The sequence below is a fragment of the Siphateles boraxobius genome, unplaced genomic scaffold (genome assembly GCF_051911475.1).
Source record: "Siphateles boraxobius isolate OS27281-9 unplaced genomic scaffold, OSU_SipBor_1 8, whole genome shotgun sequence".
NCBI lineage: Eukaryota > Metazoa > Chordata > Actinopteri > Cypriniformes > Leuciscidae > Siphateles > Siphateles boraxobius.
In genome coordinates, this window is record NW_027509208.1 from 36,222,679 (window position 1) to 36,241,274 (window position 18,596).

General features: G+C 38.1%; 1 protein-coding gene and 1 long non-coding RNA gene across 2 annotated transcripts in view; one reads left to right on the forward strand and one right to left on the reverse strand.

Annotated features, from left to right (window-relative positions):
- Positions 1-18,001, forward strand: part of parp1 (poly (ADP-ribose) polymerase 1) — a 50,499-nt gene extending 32,498 nt beyond the window's left edge. Inside the window, exons 13-23 of the mRNA XM_077221191.1 lie at positions 8,772-8,967; positions 9,475-9,603; positions 9,698-9,781; positions 10,918-11,040; positions 11,128-11,256; positions 11,355-11,453; positions 14,644-14,796; positions 15,011-15,138; positions 16,113-16,174; positions 16,267-16,381; positions 17,139-18,001. Of these exons, the coding sequence (XP_077077306.1) occupies positions 8,772-8,967; positions 9,475-9,603; positions 9,698-9,781; positions 10,918-11,040; positions 11,128-11,256; positions 11,355-11,453; positions 14,644-14,796; positions 15,011-15,138; positions 16,113-16,174; positions 16,267-16,381; positions 17,139-17,220 (1,300 nt within the window). The 3' untranslated portion in view covers positions 17,221-18,001. The remainder of the gene's footprint in view (positions 1-8,771; positions 8,968-9,474; positions 9,604-9,697; positions 9,782-10,917; positions 11,041-11,127; positions 11,257-11,354; positions 11,454-14,643; positions 14,797-15,010; positions 15,139-16,112; positions 16,175-16,266; positions 16,382-17,138) is intronic.
- LOC143728856 (uncharacterized) lies at positions 2,352-4,305 on the reverse strand. Its single transcript, XR_013199907.1, has 3 exons — positions 4,270-4,305; positions 3,745-3,900; positions 2,352-2,791 (listed from the first exon to the last, which is right to left on the reverse strand). It is a non-coding gene; the product is annotated as an uncharacterized LOC143728856 (long non-coding RNA).
- Positions 18,002-18,596: the final 595 nt, after the last annotated feature.

Sequence of the window (18,596 nt, forward strand, 5' to 3'; positions counted from 1 at the left end):
ATAATTGCCTAATGTTAACTCTACTTTGATGATGCTGCAATGATATTGCTTATCGATAACTGACTTCATCTGAGCTGCTTTAGGGGCCATTCACATGTTTATGTGAATACATAAAGGTTCGTTATTTTACATGTAGATGCGTGAAAAGTCCGCCCAAATAAAGAGCGACGCTGTTGCAACTCTCGCTTGTTTTCCCAGGCAAGATGAAGAAAAAAAAAGAGTAGGCTTTAGGGCTTTAAAGTTTTCAGTTAACGGTCATATAGTGCGAATCTGGCCTTTGCGATGTAAGTATAGCTAAACTAAACAACTGTTTACAATATAATTTTTAAACGAGTAACAGAAACAATCAGTTTGCAAAGACTGTATCAATCAAAGCTCAGCTTTGGGAAGATAAGATATAGGCCTACATATAAGGATTAGGAGACTGCGAGAAGTGTGATTGTGATGGAGATGAGAGAGGAAGAGCAGGAGTTGCATACTGTGCCCATGAGATTAACATTATTACAATGTATTCCTATTTAACACATATACATGTTCTTGCTAATTACAGTGGAAAGTATAAGCTCAATTTAACAACACAAGCAACTATAAAATATAATTCCATAATAGTAGTATTGTATTAATATTTGTATATGGTCCTCGAATATGTTCGAATACCAGTATCAGAACTGGGAGTTTTCACTGTTTGTATCACTCTGCTTTGTCTGTGTTTGCGCAACTTGCATCATTTAGCCAGTAGGTGGCGACAAGTGACTGTCTTTATGAGTGAGTAATTGAACCATAAATGAACAGATTAGTCCAAAAACATTAAATTGATTAAGGGAAAAACAAGTTGCTGAAACCAATCTTTGATATTCATATGAGGGCTTGAGACGAAGAACCATATAAGTCCATATTTTCAAATTTTGAATAATAACATTTTTTTATTTGGATTCTGAATATTATATTATTATTTTTTTTTTGACTTGAAGATAGTTAACAAAAGCTTCACAATTCTAATGAGATAAGATTTTTTAGTATCAATCTTAAAAATAAAAAGTTTCATTTCTGGAATGTGGAAGAACAGTGTATGTCCAGTTAATGTGGAATAACAGTATAAGTCCAATTCATCATATCACTTTAAAACACTGGAGATTTGATTCCTTTATCTTAGTTTTAATACAGTAAAAGAACCTTAAAGAAAATATTAAGCATTTCTTTCTTTCAATTTCTTTTATTTTTTGCCAACGTAAATCACAGAACAAAAACACGGACAATACAGTATGAACAATGAACAATACATAGGCCTACTTATAGTACAGAAAACAAACGTCAGTATAAACAATAAACCGTACATACAATCAACAATACATACAAACAATAAACAACAGTAATAACTGTAAACAATACAGACATACATCATCATCATTCCATGCTATGGTTCCATATGCTAGTTTACCATTTTATAATACATTTCATCAATCACCCCATTCATTCATTTACTAAATAAATAACTATTCCTATTATACAACATAAGATAAGGCATACAAGATAAGCTACAACTACAATTATGATTACTTTTACACTATATACACAATATACCCCACCTTACCCTGCACATGACCTACACATACCAGGCTACTCTTCGCATTCTAATGTCGAATAAAATGCTTGGGCCTCCGCTGGCATGTAGGCTAGCATTTTCATAAGATCCCGGTGCTTCTCCTTCTTGACGGGCAGAGGGTCCTCATAAGCACGAGCATACGTGGTGGAGAACAAGGGAGCTGGAGGTGGTTGATTCTTCCTCTGTTTGGTGATCAGCCAGGTCTTCCATCAGCCAGGTCTGGACGCTTTAATGTTGCATCAGGGAGCTGCTTGAAGTCCGGACATTTCATCTCAATGGCTTTGAATGGATGCTGCTGCCTGGCTCCACGGATCATCTCGGCGACATCGCTGGGGGTGTGGAGTGTGGACACCTTACGCCTCTTGTCCAGCGTGGCAAAGGAACGGTCACAGGGAAGGAAGGAGTGAACAGACACCATGAACTTCTGCTCTCTCTGACTGAAGTACCCTCTAGATACGAGCAGGGCCATGAGGTTTAGGACTCGCCAGTTGTTGTTCTGCCCACAGCATCGGTCACTATAGATGACGAGCTTCTGTTCCTTTGCCTGGACTAGGGGAGCGAAAGATGTTTCTGCCCACTTCAAAAGACAGCTTGCCACCTCAATGGAACCTCTTGGAGCAATGCCCTCATGCCAGAGGCACATTGTAGGAAGATCGTCAGTGCCCATCTCCTGGATACAGAGGTTGTAGTTGGCCAGTTGCCGTTGATAGTACATGTTGGGAGTGTGTCAGGTTTGGCGTGTTCACTACCCCCTGAATGTCGATACAAATGACATGGCAGTCATCATTGGCTTTGGCCCACTCTGTGTCAGCCTGCAACTGGGTGTATGCTTTTTCAGCTTTCCGGTGGTGAAGCTCACTCTCGGCTGCGATCTTCAACCTTTCTCCATCTGTTGTAGCAGCTGTTAATTTTGAGAACAGGGCGTCACATTTTGCACAAGTGTCACTTTTTGGCTGCCCAAAACTGAGGTTCTGCTGCTTGAAGAGGTCCCTATAGAGCCAGAACTTTGCAGTGGATGTTGGATTGTGTTCCTTGTACAGGCGGAACATGCGGAGCAGGTTTAAATCAGGGCTCAGGTACTCCCTCTCCACATCTCCCTTCATCCGTGAGTAGTGGTTCGGTTGGCGTGGGAAGCTCAAGATATGCTCTCTTATCCCCTCTCTCACTGCAGGATGAATGCTATGAGGCCTAAAAAATAAACAACACAACTCATGAACAAGGGAAATATAATAAACTATGCTGGTCTGTTTTGCACAATTGCATTGTTTCTGTGACCATAAATGTATAATTCTAAACATTCCTCTAAACTATAGGATTTTGTTTTTCACATACAGTCATTAAAGGGATACTTCAGGATTTAGCATTAAGCTTTGTATCATTAGAAAACCGAATTCTTTTTAGTATTTTCGAATTACCATGCTTTCCTCCCTCATATCCCCCTGAGATGAGAGATTTATGTATTTTTTGTCTGGAAAAAATCCTCTGACGCAAAAATCGTCATTGTTTACATGCACACCTTTTGTTTCAATCTAACTGAACTTATTCCGATTTGTGAATCTGAATGTAGTGTTTACATGGATGCTAAACATGTGATTGATTGATGTGTGTTTTAGCATTGCAATCTGGGAGTTGTTGTCTTTCATCCCCATTAATCAAAAATACATTTTCTGGCTTTTCTCAGGTCTAGAAGGCTCCAAATTAAAAAATTATTTCACATTTCTACTACATAAATGACCCATTTTAAATAAACATTAATCTTTCCAGAGCTTAAGTATCCCTTTAAGATCCACATGTTGTAATGATACAAAGAATAATCATACATTACATTTGCATAGCACTTTACCACTAGCACCATTAGACCAGGGAATATTGTTGGGCAATGGATGCTGACAATGGTGCAGCTTTAAAAACTAACAGGACGAGAGCATGAGGTCCTTCAAGATTTTTTTTTTTTTTACTTACCTGTTCTTATGTTTTCCTCTGAAGTCCTCTAATGGAGACCTGACTTTAGCTACCTGCTCTGTTCCCTCAGACTGAATGCCTAACTTTTCTTGAATAACCTTTTCAAAGATAAGTAACTTTAAATAAATATGTTATGGACAATGTATCAAACGGAAAACGCTAGGCTATATAAAACTTGCCTGTAGGCGACTGTTGGTCAGTTGAAAGACTGACATAAATGTGAGCTTACAAACAGCAAGTCTTTGGCCTCCTTGTTGCACATGGTACTTGAAGGTGTACTTCCTCTTAGTAATCTCAGTGTCAGGCCCACGTGGTCGTCTGCGACTCACCTTGTGCTAGAAGTAAAAAGACATGAAGTAAAAAGACATTTACCATAGCGTAGCAGGCTAGCCGTAGTGTAGAGCTGTCAAGTTAAGGTCATTAAGTATGTGAGTAGGCTTTGGTTAGGAGAATGAATAAGCCATGTGTATGCCTTTTAGGGCACCAAAGCGCTGTGGTCTGTAATGCACTTGGTGGCCTACTTGATGCCGATCATCCTTCATCCATCCTCACAGAATTTAACATTTACAGTGATCAGGCACATGTGCGGTCTTAGTGAATTCACTAACTTAGTATTCAATTCACTGGTTATTTCATGGGCCTACATTGTGATGCATTGCATACGGTTGACATGATATGGTCATGAATTGCTTAAGTTAGCCTACCTGCTCCAAACCAGAGAGAATGATAGCCTGCTGCCCAGTGGCGGATGCAGAACGTGACAGATGGGTGGGCCTGGATTAAGTCGAGGTGGGCCTGAATCTAGGGTTTAGTAGGCTATATTTATGGAGATGAGAAATAAAAACCGCACTGTACAGCTATGATCAGCTGTTCGGCCGAGCTTTCGAAGTTGTTAATACGGAAAGACCGAAGCTGACCGGTTGGTTTTAGTCAAATGACCTTGCGGCACTCTCTTAAAAGTTTTTTTTTTTGCGATTTGCCATAAAAGCGCGCATTCTTAACGTGCACTTTGTGGTCACGGAAAACGCGCGCCAGAAATGTGTGGTTTTTGCATTAAAAAAAAAATAAAGTTTGAAACTTTATTGTAAAGTGTTACCGGAATTACAACTGGAAAATTTGCGAGATGTGTCTCGAACGAAGGGATTAAGGGACTGTCCGAGGTGCTGAAATAAAAAACAGTGAACTTGAAACCGAGAGTTGTTTTTCTTTTCTTGTTACAAAAACACTTCAGAGGCATAAAACACCTTCAGACAGAAACAATATCATTTAAATAGCAGATCACACGTCGAGGACGCACGTTTTGATGGAAAAAACGCGCGTTTCTGACGCGCTTTTTCCGTGACCACAAAGCGCACGTTAAGAACGCGCGCTTTTATGACAAATCGCGAGTCCCTTGGCAGTCGAAACGCATGCGTTTGACGAGTCAATCAGATGCCTGACCACGTCTTTCGCTTCCATTATGAGCGCGAACATCTGAAATAACAAACTTGAGCGCGCAAAAAACGCGATATGTGAACGGGCCCGTCTTTGTCTTTCCAAGACACGGTGTTCATGTGAACAATGAGCCTCGTCCCCTCTCCTTGCAAGGGTGTCAAAGTCTGGACAAAATATGTACAGTGACATGACATAACTGCCAGATTCAAACTGTGCGTTCGCGCGTTGTCTGGCGCTGAGCCAGAGATGGACGCGCTCAGGCTTGTCATATATCATATAAAGTGTTCGGCGGGCCGTATATGGCCAAACTTAATTCATTATTATTATTATTATTATTAAAATTAAAAATTTAAATTTCGTTTTTATTAATCTGATTGGATGGGCCAGCTGCCCGCCCATAAATCCGCGCCTGCTGCTGCCTCTCATAAGAGACAGCATAAAACTCTGTGAAGAGCTGGAGTTTTCTTTGTTCTGTTAGGCTTGAACACTGCCTGGGACACGTCTCCTTGCACACATTGCCCTTAACAAAAACAAAGTCACATTAGCGTTTTTTTTTTTTTTTTTATAGCTATAGAACACTAGAGCTATTAACAGCTATTAAGGTTCGTCGTCGTCGGCAGCCGTCCGTCTCGGGAGACGATGGGGTAGCTCGGTGTGTCTATCTGCACCGCCGGGAATGGCTGTGCAGACCAATTCTAGAGTGGCAGTCCTTGCCGCACTGGGCGCAGGAGAAGGGGGATGGCTGGTCAGGCTGCTGTTGCCGCTGCTTCCGCCTAGCTCTCTTTGCCACGGCAGTGTCGTTTCGTGCCGCTTCTGCTTTGATTGTTGCCTGCCGGACTGCTTGTCGCCAAGCGGAGCGATCATCAGCCAGGCTCTCCCATGCGCTGGGGGCAATGCCGCATTGCTTCAAGTCCTTTTTGCAGACGTCTTTGAAGCGCAATTTGGGGCGCCCTGTGGTTCTGGTGCCTTCAACCAGCTCGACCGTAGAGGAGGTCTTTGGGGATGCGGCCTGCGTCCATCCTCCTGACATGCCCAAGCCAACGCAGCCGTCTTTCGCTGAGCGTTGCATGCATACTGCTCATGTTGGCTCGTTCCAGCACCTCGGTGTTGGAGGTTACTAGCTAGAATATATAACAGAGTAGGAGTAACATTATAAGGAGTAGCCTACAGCATTCATTTCGACCCGTTCCTGAATTGATCCGTTAAACAGAGTGAGCTATTTGAATGAACTCTAGTAGACGACGCCCAGTAGCCTATACGCCCCTCTGACTGTAACAGCTAACGTTAAGTAGATACTTTGTATACGGTTCTTTCACTCACCTCTTTCGGTGGACTTTTTCCTCGTTTTTGCTCTGCTCTCCGGTTCACATATGGTTTCCCAGCATCCCTCAAAGACTTCCTTGCTCTGTCCTTCCATTCATTCATGTTCGCTCTCCTTTTTTTGCCGAGGTTTTGCCTTTTAATGTCCACAGCGGACATTAAAGCACCCGGCGTCTCCATTTTTCGTTAGTGGACATAAAAGTTTTTTCCGCGTGAGACTATTTTAAAATTTAAAATACAGAGTTTTGGTCGCGTGAACACACGCCCAAAGTGATTCTGTATACAAAGTGGCACACATACATTCAAGTCACATGGTTATCTAAAATTTTGTTTTTTTTGGACTTGTACGGTTGTTCGTCGCATGAACGCATATAAATTGCTCATTTGCCTCTGGATACAGAAGTATTGCATTGGCATTTGATTGAAATGTAACATCTATGCAAAATAATCCTTCAATCATTTCTAATTTAAGGTCATTCCCGTTTTGAATATGTGATTGTGTTTTGTCAACAATAAGCATAAACATTCTGCATTTCCATTTTGTAGTGTGGATCATTCATAGTAGCATTTAAACTGATTCTCATGTTTAAGAATCTGCTTGACAAATAATTTATGCTACTGCTATCTTTTTTCTCCTTTTCTTTTTTGACCTTCAAACACCTTAAAATGCACATGTAGATGAGGAAAATCTAAATTTTCTGTTCCCCCAAACCCCCTTGCACGGTGGTTCTCAAACTTTTTCAGTCATTCCCCACTTTGGACAAGGGTGAATTTTCAAGCCCCACCTGCCCCCATCGCCCCGACATAATGCTAAGGAAATGCGCAACAAGCTTAAAATGTTCCAATTTATTGAAGTAACGAGTAGTATCAGTATAGTAACAAGTTGTATCTAAATACAAACTAACTATCTACATCAAATAACAGCAAGTTCAAAAAAAAAGAAAATAAAAGTGCAGTTGTCAAAATTTGTATTAAGTTCAAAAATAGAAAAGAAATAAAAGTGCCACTCGTCATAGCATCAGCACCCCCTTGTGGGGGGCTGTGGACTAACATAATATTGTATACTTAAAAACGTGAAATCATTTTTTTTTTTAAATAGACATAATTTACTGTGTTTGATATGGTATTAAAATTATGGGCAGTGTATAAGATATAAACTAATGATTAATTATTGTAATATTCCTTTGTTCCGATTAGAGCATGTGAGCGGAGAACGCACTCAATATTCCTCCGCTCGCTCATTCCGCTCAGGGTCACGCGCTCAACACAGAATGGCTTGCTGGTTCAAAAATATGTGGAATAGGGCTGCCTCCGACTAATTTTTCTTTTCTAGTCGACTAGTAGTTGTTAATTTAAGCCATTAGTGGATAAATCACCCCTTTATATTGATTTAATTACTTAAATAGGCTATACAGGATAATGAGCGTTATAGCCGCGTACGAGCGCATGCATAAAGCTTGCCACAAATGGTAAATGGACTGGATTTATATAGCGCTTTAACAGACCCAATGGCCACCAAAGCGCTTTACATATTGCCTCACATTCACCCATTCACTTACTCATTCATACACCGACGGCGGTGTCAGCCATTCAAGGCGTTATCCAGCTCGTCGGGAGGAGCTGGGGTTAGGTGTCTTGCTCATGGACACCTCGACACTTGTTCAGGTGGAACCGGGGATCGAACCACCAACCTTTCGGTTTGTAGACAACCTACATGATCCACTGCAAAGGTCGCACTACATGGTCGCTGCAAAGATGAAGTTGACGATGCAGACTCGCCATGAACGAATAAAGATATAAAGGCATAAAAAGGAAAATTTCCTGCCGTTTGGCATGCCCCACCTGTCACGTCTCTATTCTCCACCAGTGGGGCGCACCCCTAATTTTGAGAACCGCTGCCCTAGCAAGATCTCTTTAGCATGGACCTCGGTATTTATAACTTTTCATATAATCAGCATGGATGAAATTAAAAAATAACATTTTATTATTTATTTATAATGGCTAGGTTAAAAACAGATATTATATTATACATAGTTTATGATATTACCTCACTTTGCAGCAAAAGCTCTGTTGGATTTTATTACTTGAGATAATAAAAATTTGTGTAATTGTTAATTATTTGTATGACTACATCACAAAGACTCAAGTCTTGTAAAAGGATTAGATTGAAAACATTAAAATTTCATAAAAGTGTGTAAATAATAGAGATAGTACAAAATGGCCTTTCTTTAAATGCAAATGTTCTTTTGAGTATTTCATTTGTGAAGTACTATACTCCTAATTACTAAAAGAAAAAAACTTCACATTGGGTGTGACAGGCTGTGGAATGGGGTTTGGCTGAGGAAAAATTGAGTCAAAAGATATTTTTTTTTTTTTTTGCTTTGATCCCTGTTTATATCAGCAAATGCACCAATTGCCAATTTTCTTGAGCATGCTTGTGTTTCTTTTTCAGATACTGGGTGTTCAGGTCATGGGGTCGAGTCGGCACCACCATTGGGGGAAACAAACTCGACAAGTTTTACGATAAGAACTCTGCCATGGACAATTTTTGCAGCGTGTATGAGGAAAAGACAGGGAATTCCTGGGCCTCAAGCAACTTCACAAAATACCCCAATAAGTTTTACCCTCTTGAGATTGACTACGGACAGGTAAGAACTGGGACAACATGTAGCCAGAGAACGGTTGGGTTTTAGTAGGGCCTGTCAACATGAATTAAACGTCAAAAAGAATGAACTAGATCTTCTCCCTGCTTTCAGTGAAGAACCTACAAATGTAATCATGATATAGTGTTACAGTCCTAAAAGTGTGTGAGAGATATGTGAAAGAGGCCAAATATATTTTACAAAAGTAATATTTTACAAATCTAACTCCGAGATCAAAACAATCTGCATAACATCATGAAGCCACAGTTGATACCCAAAAACTAGACTGCTATCTCTTTTTTTTATTTTTATTATTTCACTAAAAGAAAATCTTTTTTTTATTTATTTTTTATGTGTATTTTGGCAGTTTTTACACATTTCCAAATTTTGGTTCCCATACTGAAAACTTTTTTAGAGAATAGGTATTTCTTCCAGGTCAAAACTGACCCAAATACATTATGAGGGTAAACAAGTTAATTATAATCTATCTTTTTTTCACATATATTTACCTAGGATGAGGAGGCTGTAAAGTTGTTGACTGCAAGCGCGGGCACCAAATCCCAGTTGGCCAAACCCATCCAAGACCTCATCCGAACGATCTTTGATGTAGAGAGCATGAAGAAAGCCATGGTTGAGTTTGAGGTTTGTTCACTTCCTTTTTTTATTATAGCTAAATTAAGAAATGAATGTCTGTGTTCATGGATGTGATTGTAACTGGGTGTAATTTCTCCTACAGATTGACTTGCAGAAGATGCCTTTGGGAAAACTAAGCAAGCGACAGATCCAAAGTGCCTATTCCCTTCTGAGCGAGGTCCAACAGGTTGGTCTTAGTGTTTCTGAAACAATATTTTGGTATTTCAAGCCCAGTTCTTCAGTATAGACATAATAAGTCATCCCCCTGGATTCACAGACAAGGTTTAAGATAGTCTCAGACTAAAATGCATGTTTGAGCTGTTTTAACTTAAAGCAACTTGTACTGACATATCTAAAAATATATCTGTGCCATCGTTTTGTCTCAAGATGCACACGGTAATGTTTTTTCTAGGGCACATTTATAAAAGCTATTTAAATGTCCTAATTGAACTAAGGTCTAATATTGGCTTAATCCAGTGGTTCTAGGATTTTTTTGGTCACTCCCACCTTTTAAAAATAAAATCAAAAAACCTCTGACTACCAAATAATTTAACTAAAAATGGACAAAAATAAATAATTGAAATGCATGCAATGTAAAACATTTGAAATAGTTTCACTTTGTAATGTCACTAAATCATTGAAAAATCTTTTAATTAAAAAAACAAACAAAAAAAAGTAAATATTTCAGTGATGCTTTGGTTGAACGATATATAACAGCACCAATATATAACAGCTTTTGACAGCCCCTAATGATCTCAGCTTCTTGTACGTCTTCTCACCGGAACACGGACAGCAGCGGGAGTGGCGCGTTCACAATAGAAGCTTGTGATTCCATCCACTGAAGCGATGCGTTTCTATTGCGAGCAACTTCTATTTTGGGTTTTGTTCAGACGGAGATAAGTAAATGAAAATGATTGATTTAGTGGAATTGGCATTTGGTGCCGCTTTATAAAGGTAGAGCGCCAACCCCTATTCACGCACTTGAAGGCTGATGCAACAGCTGTTTTCTTTTTTTTCCCCCTGCTGATCTATGGTCTAATTTGCACTCCTAGTTTCGCTTTCCCTTTTTGATTGACGAAAATATTCAAAAACCTGCTGATATAGACAGATATTTCCTTACACGTAGGTGCAGAACGCACGTGCTAGCCGCATTCAGTTCTTTTGGTGTGTTCAAGCACAGCTGACGAGAGGTGACATCACAGTCGGCTTTCATCGCCTCTAGTTTTTTGATGTCGGCTTGGATTGTGCCGGGCTTAAGGCCCTGTCTGTGAAACCAGTCCATCAAATATGCACTCCTTTTATTTTAACTCATTATTTCTGTAGGCTGTGGCAGATAGCTCTTCGGAAGCACTGATCTTAGACCTGTCCAATCGCTTCTACACACTGATACCTCACGACTTTGGCATGAAGAAACCACCGCTGTTGAGTAACGTGGATTACATACAGGTATGGCTTGGGCAACTATCAAAAATATTGTTTTGGCAGCATTCTTGTTGTGATGTCTGTCTTAAACCTGTTGCATATTCTTAATAGCAAAAGGTGCAGATGCTGGACAACCTGTTGGACATCGAGGTGGCCTACAGCCTGCTACGGGGAGGAGTGGAGGACAATAAGAAAGATCCCATTGACATTAACTATGAGAAACTCAAAACCAAAATTGAGGTAAAAATGTCTTTCATTGCAAGACCAGTGAATTATCCTTTGCTGCTAGCATTGATATAAACATGCTGTAGTGTTTGATAATGATTTTGTGTTTCTAGGTGGTCGACAAGTCATCAAATGAAGCTGAGCTTATCCTACAATATGTGAAGAACACACATGCTGCTACTCACAACACCTACACACTGGATGTTGAGGAGGTGAGATTAACACAAAAAAAAAGTCTACTGCACCTAGGGATGGAACGATTACCGGTTTCACGATAAAATGTATTGACGGTTAGTATTATCGTTTAAAATGTAATTATCACAAAAACCGTGTTCGATTATCGCGATTTTGAAAACTCGTGGTAAATCCTGTCCAGGCAGCATCAGTCTGACGCAGCGACAGCATGCAACGTTGTTTTTTTGTACGAGAAGACATGGTGAAAGGCAGTAACAGTGCTCGGGAGATTCATCCCCCGAAAATCTTCCCCGCTGTAGCTTCTCAGTGACGTCCGATATTGTACGTACTATTCTCTGATATTGTTAAGCCCCACTAAAGATATAAAAAATATTGTAAAGCACCATAAAGTTTTTGTGCACTATATTCCGAGACTTCTGAAGCCGTTCGATAGCTTAATGTGAGGTACAAATTGATATTTAAGTCGTTAAAGTTAATGGAAACTCATTTCACCTCAGTCATTCTCCATTCAGCACTCAAACAGCGCGTCCCATTCGGTAACGACAGTAACACAAGGAAACTCACTTCAAGACCAATGTTCCCATTATTATACTTTATTTGTAGAAAAAGGTCTATGGTTTTTCATAAAAGTAACGTTACTTGATCTCGCTGGAGTTTATTTATGTTTCTAAATGAGTCTTTCTCCCGGGTGTCAGATCACACTTGAGTAGAGAGCACTATGAATTGTTCTTCACGCGCACAGTAACTGAAAGGCTCGATAAACTTGCATAGATTAGGGCTGTACGATATGACGTTATATATCGGATGGACGATATAAAAAGTCTTATCGTTTCATATTATGCTCTATCGTTTATATCGTGGTGTCGCAAAAAAATTGTTTACGGCAAAACTTTTTCATAATTTGGATGACTGCAATCTTACACCCCGCCATGGGGATGCAGGCAGAAACATGAATAACACGTTGGATAGGCTATGCGTCAGTATCACATTTGCACAGTCTACTTTGAATTCGTGATTGGTTGACTGGCAAATTACAATTTTATTTTACTGATAAAATAACGTTAATGGCCATTTCAAATGAGCATGTCTGTTCAGAACGATTAAATTTGATTTTGTTTCTGTTTCTGGTTATGTTCCTGTTAAAATTTCATTCGGTTGTTTACAGGTTCGGAGTCCTGATTGCTGCTACATGTTAAACTTGAAAGTACAATGTTTACATTTGGTATTTTATAAAGCAATATTTTATGTTGGGGCTGTAATCATTTATTTTTTAAAAGTGTTTTATATTTCATTCATATTTTATATTTCTATATTCTTAATCAAACAATTGCCCAGGAGTGCTAAATAAAAGGAGAAAAAAATAATCACATATGAATGAGAACATTTTTGAGTATATACTTAATATACAACTATTCTTTTAGTTGATATATACTAAAAGAAAGTATTTTCCATTTGGTAAATATATATATATATATATATATTTAAACTATTAATTGATTAAATTTATAGAAAAGGTACTCGCCCAGCCCTAGCATAGATATGATACACTAAGCATCAACATTTATTCTCTTCCCATTGTTTTCTGATCTTTTCAATGTGAAGCGCTGTGCGCAATGTGTCTAAATACAAATTGTGCGATCAAGTGCATCATTCTGCACACAGTATGCGCATAAACCTTTCTGCCGCTCTATATTGAAAGCCTTTCATGTTAGGCCTATAATACTTTTGCCCAATAAAAGATTTAGATTATTAATGTTTTTTCTTATTCAGTCCTATCTATCAAATGTTGTTGCCTAATGAAAAAGCCGCGCTATACATTTAAAAATAACGTCTTCATTTCATTTTATAGTAAGTTATATGTAAATACATTTATTTGTTTTTCATCAATGTTTCATCAATGTATTTTATAACAATACAAAAAGCAATGTGGAACATTTGACCTTTTATTTGTTCCAAACTAAATGTTTTTTTTTTTCACTATAATAATATTTGCTGCTGAATTATCCACTATCCTCATTTATAATAGCATTTTAATGAACAGGAGAGCGCGTCTGCAGTGATAGAAGAGATGTGCAGCGCGCTGAGTTATGTGTTGCTATTGACAACGGTCATAAAAAAGTGCTTATTTGTAGTTTTTTGATTTCCAAATATAAAACTTGTTGAAAATGTAAAAAAAAAATGATTACGCACACTGAAAACATTTAATCTCATTTTAACAAAACTGTGATACTGATAATCGTGATCATTTTGGTCACTATAATTGTGATATGAAATTTTCATACCGTTACATCCCTAACTGTACCATTTGATGTGCACATTTCTGAGGCCAATATGTTAAAAAAAAATGCTGTAAACCCTGTTCTACACAATCTACTACATGCCTTCTGTCATCCGAAGTGTAGTAAAGCACCTTTAGTATAATTGTAAAAAAAGGTTCAGGTTGTGGGACTCAGGTTTTCTGTGTAGTCTTTAATGATTTAAAAATAATTTTTATATTGTTAGTAATATTTCAATATGAACACTACTAGACTGAAGCGTTTAGGTTTATTTGATTATCCATACATCATTTTTTAGAAAAATCAATCTAAAATGTGAGTATCAAATATGATACACATCAGGCTTTTGAGGAACTTTTTTTGTACATCTCTCAATCAATGCATTTTACAGTATGTTTTGCCACCCACAATAAAAAATACAGAGCTTTGATCATAAAACTAAGCATTTAAATTTGAACTTACGAAGACATTATTAGGTGTCAACTGATTTTGATATGCATTTTATACTAGTAGTCTGCTATACTGTTGTAAAGATCTCACTGATTTACATTACAAGCTATGAGAATTTCGTCATCTTTATTTTAACATATAAATATCAGCATCTGCACCAAATTGCACATTTTTGCTCAGTTTGGATCTCTAAATATTTTTTTTTCCCCCTTGTCGAGTGTGAGCTCTATATTCTCTTATATAATACTATATGAGCCATAAAAGCCTGATGTATTAAATATAATTAAACATACATGCACATGCATACTACTTTGTCTAAAGGTTCAAAAAATGTTGTTTTGTTTTTTCTGACTTTTTTTTCATATGCCAGACTTTACAGGTTTAACTAGTGCATTAATTATTGTTTCATAAATGCACTGGGTACACCATAGCTGCAAAATAACAAGTATTAACTCTGACTACTGTGTTTTTATACCATTAGATCTTTAAGATCGACAGGGAGGGTGAGTTCCAGCGTTTCCGCCCCTTCAAAGAATTACCCAACCGGCAGCTGTTGTGGCACGGCTCCCGCGCCACCAACTACGCGGGTATCCTGTCTCAGGGTCTACGTATCGCTCCGCCTGAGGCTCCAGTGGTAAGTTTCTGCACCCTCTAGTGCCATTAGCTGCCTCTCTCTGAAAAATGAGTATGCAAAAATAATTTAGTTGATAAATGACTAACTTAGAGTGGTTTCTTTCTTAGTTTATGCATCATTTATTATATTTGTTGAGCTTTGAGTATAAAACAGACATTTGCAATATTGCTGTACTCTAATGATATCGATACTGATTGTGTGATCTTTAATACAGACAGGTTACATGTTTGGCAAAGGCGTTTACTTTGCTGACATGGTGTCGAAGAGCGCAAACTACTGCCACACGTCCCAGGCTGATCCTGTTGGCCTCCTTCTGTTAGGAGAGGTTGCCCTTGGAAACATGTGAGATATGCTCTTTTTGTCCTAGTTTGTTTTAAGTCTCCTTTTGTAATTATGGTATCAAGAGGGACTTTCGCACCGGGTAGTTCTAGGAACTTAGTTCTAGGAACTAGCCAACAGGGTGGTTCCCCAAGATCAAATGGTTCCCTTTGGAACATTTTCCTGGTTGCAATCGCACCACCAGTAGGAACTCTGAAGTGATGTAAGCCGCGCTTGTTGTTGTGACTTCTATTTTGACGGCGCAGCAGAACTTTATTTTGACGGTGCTAAGAACACCAGAGCACACAGTGCTTACATTCTCCTTGTTCATTAGTTTACGATCTGTCTAACAGTCCTGTCTAATACGATGTTAGATAGAACTGTTATACATAGACAGTATATGAAAAGCTATTAGCGTTTGCCGTGTGGTTGATGTCCAGTGTTGCTAGCTGAGCAGAAATACGTAATCATATTTCGCTTGGTCCTCTCAAAGTTGTGTTGGATTTTCTCCTTAGTGTGGTTAAGAGGCCCATCTATCACTGTTTTCCATGTTCGTATAGTTAGTTCCTCCTGGAGTAAATGTATAGGCTATAATATGTGTTTACACAGCTTTTTTTTAAATAGCGGATGCTGGTGTTTCCCGTGCATTCACACAAATGCTGCATTTATTTAATAACTGTTACCGTCCCGCTAGCGGGATGTCTAACTTCAATATATTACTATTAAATCCTAATTTAATCATGACAAACTGTTTCAGGATTCTTTGATGAATAGAAAGATCAAAAGAACAGTGTTTATTTGAAATATAACTGTCACATTATAAATGTCTTTACTGTCAATTTAATGCATTCTTGCTCAAAAGTATTAGTTTTCTTCTATCAGTAGTGTTTGTCACAACTTTTAGGAAGGCAAATGATATTTGAAAAATGAAGCCCTTTTATGATTTGTTGCTGAGTGCTCTATAAAGATCTGATTTTGAGTTTTATTCTACTCTAAAGGCATGAACTGAAGAAAGCCTCGCACATTACAAAGTTGCCAAAGGGTAAACACAGTGTAAAAGGTAAGGTGGTTCTTCATTTAGAAAGAAATCTTATTTTGTTGTTCTGTTTTTTGTTTCTGACAAATGTTTTACCGTGTTTTTCCTGTCTGAAGGTTTGGGAAGAACTGCTCCGGACCCAAGAGCTACTGTATCTCTGAATGGAGTGGACGTTCCACTGGGCAAAGGCGTCAACACAAACATTGATGACACAAGTCTGCTCTACAACGAGTATCCTTTAGTTTTGTGTATTATTTGCCTCCTTGCTGTCTTTCATCTGTTGTTTTATATAAATATGCTTCTTAAATGTATTTAATGGGGTGTTTATTTTACACCAGTGCAAATAGCCCATCTTTTGTCTGCGGATGCCATTTATATAACACCGCCCAGTCGCCCACCATTATCTGATTGAGCCAGACAAAATTATAAAATAAATCCTGCTCATAACAGCGTAAGGCGGATGGCGCAAGCTTTTGACGTGACCGACCCGAGTTTGAATCTGCCATTTTTAAAACTAATTCACATCCCTTTTCCCATCGCATATCAGCTCGGAGAAAAGTAAAAAAATAATAATAAAAATTTAAGAAAATAAATGAGAAGTGGAAAGGGCTTTCCTATTTAATTGCAGGAATAACGTTTTTAACGGGTAGGGTTAGGAGTAGGTGTAGCTGAGGTAATGTCAAGTACAAGTAATGTCCCAAAAAGCAGCATCCATTTATAGTTATAATAAATACAATCATATACACTGAATATGTTGTTATTATTGCACACTGTTTTATGATATACTACTACAGAACACTGTGGTGCAAACAGTATCTGCTACAATTTGCACTAAGTAAAAATAGCATCTAACAGCTATTTACACTGTGTAAAGAAAATACTTATATTTTCATTTAATGTAAATAGCATATATCGCTATTAGCTGCCAATATTTATTTAACTACACATTCATCTTTCACTGTTTCCCTTGACTCAAACTTTCCTTCAGGTACATTGTGTATGATATTGCTCAGGTTAACCTGAAATACCTGCTGAAGATTCGCTTCAACTATCAATCCTCTCTCTGGTGAGACAGCGGGTGAGATCTGCCCATGTGGACAGGCTTAAGGACTCCACCGAAGCCCACTGCTACAGTTTTAGCACCAAGACCAAGCAGCATACGAGTTGGCAAACGGTTAAATCAGTTCTCTAGCGCTTCAGCAACACATTCCCAGTTGCTTTATTCTGTTAGTTTGGAGTAAGTTAAGCGGCTATATCTAAATCTTCATTTGCAATCACAAATTGCATCACAGCATTGTTGCAAATGTTGCAGGCTTTGGTATATTCACAGAAATGATTGGACTTATCTGTGGAGTTCTTTCTTGTAAGGCTACCAACAATAATAGGTAGACAGTCTTCTATTTTTCATAGACTTTTTCTTTGTTTTAATACTTCTGCTAAACCTGGGATCAGGTTAACTGTAACACGTGTAGTGTACAGTGTAGTGTTTTTGGTTTTCTTCTCAATATAAAAAAGAGAAAATGTACAGTTTTGGGGGGAAAAGTGTTGCAAGCTAGGATATAGCCTGCCATGAGTGAGTAACTTTTTACTAGAATTACCATGTTTGGACAAATATTTTGTATGTTAAATGTGTACTGTCTCCGTTTTGCTTTTCAGTTTTCTGTCCCATGCAAAAATGTACTTTGGCCAACTAAAATTGCAATGTAAAGATAAGAGTAATGGCTGCTGCTGTACTCACAGATCTGTAATATGTTTAGTTTTTTGAGGGGTAAACGACATTTTTGTGAACAAGAAGCCTGTTTGTGTCCTGACAAACATCTTTGCTTCATAAATAAAACAGGTTTTGGCTTATTTTGTTTGAAGCTCATTTATTTCTGTCAAACGCTTCCATAATAATACAACAAAAATAAATAATTAAAATCATGTTTTGCAGGGGTTAATATAATTGATTTTTAACTAAAATGTACTGTAATAACCTATTTCTGTACATTTATAATTACAATTGCTCAGTATTTGCATTCAAAGCATTTGTTCTGACTAAATCTTTATGAAAGGTTATTTTGGGTTTACTACAAAACTATGGCATTTTGGTGTATATCTGATTTGCATTAAATCTATTACTGTAATCTTTTTTTTTTTATTACAGCTTTGGTCCTGTTGGAAGTCCCTCAGTTAAACTATGGTCAATTTTTATAACTTTAGTCCCAGAGAGCAAAAAAGCACCATGGTACTATGTTTCTCTAAAGTTAATTAACGTTTAGAACTGATTAAACCTCATACATTCATGGTTTTACCTGTGATTACTATGATCTTGCTACAAATACCACAAATAAACTACGGCAGCGCCTTTTTTACTTGAAGGCGCAATATTTAAAGGCCCCTTATATAAGATAAACAATTTCTCTGCTATGTTCTACTATGATTTTGAAGAAGCTGCTTGTTTCCA